Raw genomic sequence first — 7,030 nt, 5'->3', positions numbered from 1 at the left:
CTGCTTTGGGAGAATGAGAATTTCACGGGCACTTCCTGCCTCCTTAGGGAGGATGTGGCGTTAAGGCTTGTGAGCCCAATTTCCCTGCTTTTTGGTGCTTGGTTGAAAGCTGTAGAGCCTTAATGCTGTTTTGTAGACGGTAGGTGTTTTGTTTAATGAACGTGGTAGGTAAGCTGATCTGTTCTGAAAGGGGGTTTAATGGGTTGGGCGCTTATTTCTTTTATTCTTGTGTTTATTATTATTATTATTTATTTATTTATATAGCACCATCAGTGTACATGGTGCTGTACAGCGTAAAACAGTAAATAGCAAGACCCTGCCGCATAGGCTTACATTCTAGTAAAATCATAGTAAAGCAATAAGGAGGGGAAGAGAATGCATACAGACGCTGGGTAGGGTAAACAGGCACAGGGTAGGGTAAAACTAACAGTATTAAGTCCAAACAACATCAGGTTTTAAAAGCTTTAGGAAAAAGAAAAGTTTTTAGCTGAGCTTTAAAAGCTGCGATTGAACTTGTAGATCTCAGATGTTCTGGAAGAGCGTTCCAGGCGTAAGGGGCAGCTTTTTGCGCTATTGTGCTTTTACCGATCTGTTTTCAAGTTATGTTGCTTTCATTAACATTTTATTTCTACTCTGTGGTATTTTTTTATTGTAAGCCACCTTGAGCAGCATTTTGGGCAGAAAGGCAGGATCGAAATCAGTAAAATCAACATTAAGGAACCCCTGCCTTATATCAGGGGTGCAGAGCCTCTGTCACCATTTCAGAAAAGCTCTCAGGGGCCCACATCGCCCTGGTGGAAGGGGCCCAAGTAACCGTGCACTTTAGCTTAAAGCTCTTAACAGCCATTAACAAAATGGGGGGAAAACTGCATCAAGGGTGGAAAAGCCACAAACAGATCAGTGGTCAGAGGAAAGAGTGAGGGGGGGGGAAACCAGGTGAAGGGGTTCACGCTGAGACTCCAGGGGCTCCAGGTTTGGTACCCGGACAGGTATTTCTCCACCCTTGCCTTATATAGAGCCAGAGACTACTGGTCCTTCTAGCCTAGTAGTACAGCCTATTCTGAATGGCCACCATTCTCCAGGGTCCTGGGCAAAGAGAAGTTTTCTACTCCCTGATCCTTTTAAGCTCTACCACTGAGCTGCTGACTTTGCCACCCAGGAAACTTGGCCCAAATCGCCATAGACAGGCAAATGAAAAATCCATTCCATCCAAAATCTGTGCGTGTGTGCGCGCATCCACATGAAAATTCATACACATATTTACGCAGAGTATTCCTAATAAAACCATTTTTACATTACATGGTCATTTTCTAACATATAGCCTGCCTAATCCTGGCCCTGCCTCACACAGAGGAGGGCCAGGATCTCTTCTTGATCCTCCCAGAGTGCAGGACAGGGAATAACGGGCTCAAGTTAAAGGAAGCCAGATTCCGGCTGGACATCAGGAAAAACTTGCTGACTGTTAGAGCAGTGCAACAATGGAATCAGTTACCTAGGGAGGTTGTGGGCTCTCCCACACTAGAGGCCTTCAAGAGGCAGCTGGACAAGCATCTGTCAGGGATGCTTTAGGGTGGATTCCTGCATTGAGCAGGGGGTTGGACTCGATGGCCTTGTAGGCCCCTTCCAACTCTGCTATTCTATGATTCTATGAAATACTTGAAAGGTTGTCCCACAGAGGAGGGCCAGGATCTCTTCTCGATCCTCCCAGGGTGCAGGACACGGAATAACGGGCTCAAGTTACAGGAAGCCAGATTCCAGCTGGACATCAGGAAAAACTTCCTGACTGTTAGAGCAGTACGACAATGGAATCAGTGACCTAGGGAGGTTGTGGGCTCTCCCACACTAGAGGCCTTCAAGAGGCAGCTGGACAACCATCTGTCAGGGATGCTTTAGGGTGGATTCCTGCATTGAGCAGGGGGTTGGACTCGATGGCCTTGTAGGCCCCTTCCAACTCTGCTATTCTATGATTCTATGATTCTAACATAATGCATTTTTAATGTCATTTCTAGTCATGGATGCATCTTTCTGTGCACTTTCCCCAAACATTTTTGTATGCTTTTTTAATATATATATATATTCCATTGCAAAATTTGGAACAGTGTGCATTTTGAAGGATAATCAAGTTTCGGTTTGCGTTTAGTTTGAAATTGTGAAAATAGGTGAGTTTCGAATTAAAATACAAAGTAAATGAATTCCTCCTCCATCTGTAGTTTAAGCATCTATATGAGCTGCTACCAGGTGTGGCCACTGTGGTTGTAGCCAGACTGCATGATACAAGTTGAGAAACTGGATTCAGGATACCAAATGGAACCGTCATAGAATCATAAAATTATAGAATCATAGAATAGTAGAGCTGGAAGGGGCCTATAAGGCCATCGAGTTCAACCCCCTGCTCAATGCAGGAATCTACCTTAAAGCGTTCCTGACAGATGGTTGTCCAGCTGCCTCTTGGAGGTCTCTAGGGTGGTAGAGCCCACAACCTCCCTAGGTAACTGGTTCCATTGTCGTACTGCTCTAACAGTCAGGAAGTGTTTCCTGATGTCCAGCCGGAATCTGGCTTGCTGTAACTTGAGCCCGTTATTCCGTGTCCTGCACTCTGGGAGGATTGAGAAGAGATCCTGGCCCACCTCTGTGTGATGACCTCTCATGTTCATGACCGTCCCCTTCCAAATACCATTTCCGAGCCTAAAGAACTAGCTTGGAGACTTCTCTAGGGTCCATCTGGACAGCCACTATTGAGAGGCAGAAAGTCACATCTATCTCATCAACACTTAAGAAAAGATGCCTGTTTGGGTGTACAGATAAAGGGTGTTGTTTTGCAGTGGGAGGAGGGAGGGAACCCATGGCTCAGTTGGGTCTCTGTCTCGCAGGCACTCTGCACAGCCGGACCGTCGGAGGGCATGAAGTCAGGCCTCACTCGCGACCTTATGCAGCAGCTCTGAAAGAAAATGGACATTTTCACTGTGGGGGGTTCCTCGTGGCCCCCCAGTGGGTGATGACTGCTGCCCACTGCAATGGGTGAGTTGTTCTAACAGGCCAAAAGCCAGGCCGATGTTAAGGACACCAGCCGGGGCCCGTTGACTCAAGCCCCTGGACCTACTCTCCTTCTTCCCCATTGCAACCTGCTAGTTCCCTGCAGTGGTGAGAAGGAGGAGCAGGAGAGCCCTCGGCCTCCTTGCTCCCTGGCTCTCTGCCGGCCAAGAAAGCAAAGGGCAGCCATGATGAGAAAGGAGAGGGGGGCCAAGGTAGTCTCACGGTGGGCGTCTTGCCAACGGCCCTCAGAAGCACGGATCCAGCACAGAAGAGCTCCCTCAGGAGGGAGCTGCTCTCTGGAATAAGGAGGGGAGGTGGGGTCCGTGGTGGCTGGGAGATCTGGGCCCGAGAATACCGCAAGCGGGCAGAAGAGGTCTGGCACACACAATCGCTTCTGGCACACCCCATGGCCTCCACGTAGGTTTTGAGATGGAGAGCGTGGCCTGAGCAGACTTCTGTCAATTCTGTTATTGGTCAAAGAAACCTCAATGTCATTCTGGGAGCTCATGATCTGAATGCCGTCGAAGACACCCAGCAAGTGTTCGGGGTCGAAAGCTACCACCAGTTTCCCGGGTACAAAGTGCATGGAGATACAGCATTCAGTGACATCCTTCTTCTAAAGGTAAGAGAAAGACAACCCACAGGTGCTTCCCCCAGTGCACTATGGGGCCGGGCCCTGAGGAGTTTAAGTGCCGAGCAACTGTTTTGCCTCCAGTCTGAATTACGCTGCGTTGCCTTCCCCAACCTGAAAGCCACCAGATGTATCAGGCTGCAACTGCCACAATTTCCCTGGAACACATCTGGCGCTAGAGGCGTTCTGTTCTAACACGGTCCCCTCCACTCTTCTTTCTTTCCGAAAGCTCGACCATCGAGCCAGGCTGAACAAGTACGTCCAAGTCATCCCTCTTCCAACGACTGAGAATGACCTCCCAAAGGGCACGGAGTGCTTTGTGGCTGGATGGGGACGGATCGACAACAGCGAGGAAGCCTCACCAAAGCTATTCGAGACCCACGTCACCATCCCCAGCCGCAGGATGTGCCTCCAGTTTATCCGGGAAATGACCGATGAGATGTTGTGTGCCGGCAGCCCCACCAAGCTCTCTGACGTCAGCAACGTGAGTGCCGCCATCTTGGGTCCCCCCCCCCCAAACAGAGTAACAGCCCTCTGGCATCATTTCAAGAGACAGCTTTCCTTTTCTTTGTGTAATCCTCCCCTTGGATCCTCTAGTATTCTGACATCACTTTGCACACGGAGAAGGACATAGAGTAGACTTGCCTGCGTCACTCTATGGCAGCCTTTTGCAACCTGGTGCCCTCTAGATGTTTTGTACTACAATTCCCAGAATTCCTGATCATTAACCATCCTGCCTCGTGCTTATGGATGTTGGGGTCCAGACAATCTGGAGGGCACCAGATCTACAACAAGTAGGATATTACACCTTGAAAACAGTATATGGAATATGTCTTGGGCCCAAACACTTGCCAAAACCCTTATAAAGCAGCAGTACAGATCCTGCCCTAGTTTCATTTTGTTTTGCTCATTTATTTATTTCGTTACTGTGTTTATTTAGCTGCCCCATAACACCAGTCCTTTGGTTGGCTCACAAATCAAATACAATTAAAAAAGCAACGAATACAAATGATTGGGTTGTATCCAACGGAAGTCAAACTTAAGCCCCATTTCCATAGGACTATCATTTAATACAACCCATTAACACTGAAACACAATTTAAATGTAGCTTTTAAGCAGAGAGGACCTTTTTTGGCTGAATGGCGGGATAAAAATGCTTAAATACATAACTTAAATTAAATTAGGGCAGCTAAATCAAAAGATTTTATTTATTTATTTATATACTGCTCATTTATCTAACACAGATTAAAATGCAGTGAACATTGGTATAAACAGTAAAAGAAAGATTAAAAAAAGCAAATTAACATTGTTCAATTTAAAAACAAAGGAACGAGAAAATCAATGGCTAGTCTGTTGAGGAAGGCTTCTCGAAGTTGTTTTCAAGAGGCACAAGAAACAGCCTAATGGCTTTTGTCTTTAAATACCTGCTGTGTTTCTAAGGAGAACATTGTGTGAGAGAGACACAAGGAGACCAGAACCAAAAAGCCTTCCAAAGCAAACAGCTTCCTTGCATTTTAATGCAAAATAAACCATTCCAGCTTGTGAAATCGCCTTTTTCCTCCTCTCCTTTGGTTCTTTCTACCAACATTCTCAGGGGGACTCTGCACGTGCCTTGAGTGGACCAAAGGCTGCCATCCAAAAGAACACAACCCAATTAAAACCCCTACATTTTCAGTTAGGGGTTGAGTGGCACAGATCAATGGCCCCTCCCCTCCTTGGCATGTAGAAGGCCCCCAAGGGCAATACCCAGCATCTCCACAAGGTTACAGGAAGCCAGATTCCAGCTGGACATCAGGAAAAACTTCCTGACTGTTAGAGCAGTACGACAATGGAATCAGTTGCCTGGTGAGGTTGTGGGCTCTCCCACACTAGAGGCCTTCAAGAGGCAGCTGGACAGCCATCCTTCAGGGATACTTTAAGGTAGATTCCTGCATTAAGCAGGGGGTTGGACTCGATGGCCTTGTAGGCCCCTTCCAACTCTAAATAAATAAACCATTCCAGCTTGTCAAATAGCCTTTTTTCTCCTCTCCTTTGGTTCTTTCTACCAACATTCTCAGGGGGACTCCGGAAGTGCCTTGGTGTGCAACGGGGTGGCCCACGGAATCGTCTCCTATGGCTTTCAAGTCCCACCATCCGTTTACACCCGGGTCGCTGCCTTCCTTCCGTGGATCAAATGGATTCTCAAGTAAAGTCTGAGAGGAAGGAAACGCCCACCGGATCCTTCAAGTCCATCCCAGCTTTTTCTTACCTGCTAGATTATGCCTTTTTCCCCTCCTAGAGAGAGTTCTGTGTGTTCTAAAAGGCTTAAGGCAGATGCAATATTGCATTAGCTCCTTCAGGCATGGTGTGAAGTTGGCTTTCTGCTGGCTTTGCAATCTGAAGAGCAGGAATACATCTATCACCAACTTCAGGGTCGGCCATCAATCTCACTTACACATTCCCTTTTACTATTTTCATTGTTTAAAATGACAGAATTTGTTCAAATTACAGCTAGAAATGGCACAAATATTGCAACTCTGTGTAATTTACAGCTGTAATTTTCGCAAAACTCTCTATGTGCAAATTACAACTGAGACAAAAAGAAAATGTGTTAACAGTTCCCAGAACTCACGGGAAATTGCATGGCTCAGCTCTCAAGAGCAAGCCGAGTCAGGCATCCTGCAAAAATCCAGCATGTCCCCCAAATCCTAGATTTCCCATCAATGGACAGTCCTACCACCCTCACTTACTATTTCATGTTAGAAATGCAGTGTGTGTACAATTATGCTCCGATCCTGCATGCACGTACTTTGGAGCAAACACCACTGAACACAATAGGACTTACTATTGAGTAAACTGGTATTGGTCATATAGACATTCATTTATACAGTTACCCACTTAAAAGCAACAGCAGCCATGAACAGGGTGGATTGCTCTGGGGTGAAAACGGGGTGTCTTTGTGATGCAACGGAACTAGCCAGTCGTCTCCCCCCAAAAATGTTATTCGTGGTAAACGTGCATAATTGTTTGTTGTTATGGCTCTCATCATTGTTTTCCTTTTCAGAGTTTGATCCTGGAAAGATAAACTTGTATATATCCTGAATGTGGGCAGGTTTTGCATTGGGCAGGGCTAAGGTCCCTTCCAATTCTACGATGGTATCACTTTATCATCAGCCTTTTTGCTTAATTGTTCTGTATTGAAGATACACATGCATTGTGTCAAATAATCATGTGGTTCAGTTGAAGCTTTTCTCTACAAAATGTGTTTATACTTACTCATGTCTGACCCTGAGCAAACTCCCTCTTGCATCCCTCTATCTGCAGTGCACATGAAATAAACAAACCCAGCGTTTCACACCTGTGTCTTCATTCTGACAGCCTGTGTCT

The 7,030-nt window shown here is 46.4% G+C and overlaps 1 protein-coding gene across 1 annotated transcript; it reads left to right on the top strand.

The window, feature by feature from the left end:
• Window positions 1–2,842: 2,842 nt before the first annotated feature.
• Window positions 2,843–5,999, top strand: LOC134413205 (mast cell protease 1-like). The gene is made up of 4 exons (XM_063147334.1): window positions 2,843–3,018; window positions 3,514–3,655; window positions 3,894–4,148; window positions 5,722–5,999. Exons 1-4 carry the CDS (start codon window positions 2,843–2,845, stop codon window positions 5,851–5,853), a joined length of 705 nt encoding a protein of 234 aa, XP_063003404.1. The 3' UTR covers window positions 5,854–5,999.
• The last annotated feature ends 1,031 nt before the right edge of the window (window positions 6,000–7,030 follow it).

The sequence above is a fragment of the Elgaria multicarinata genome, chromosome 23 (assembly GCF_023053635.1).
Source record: "Elgaria multicarinata webbii isolate HBS135686 ecotype San Diego chromosome 23, rElgMul1.1.pri, whole genome shotgun sequence".
Classification (NCBI taxonomy): Eukaryota; Metazoa; Chordata; class Lepidosauria; order Squamata; family Anguidae; genus Elgaria; species Elgaria multicarinata.
The sequence above is the reverse complement of the archived record's forward strand: the minus strand, read 5'-3'. Positions and strand labels throughout refer to the sequence as shown.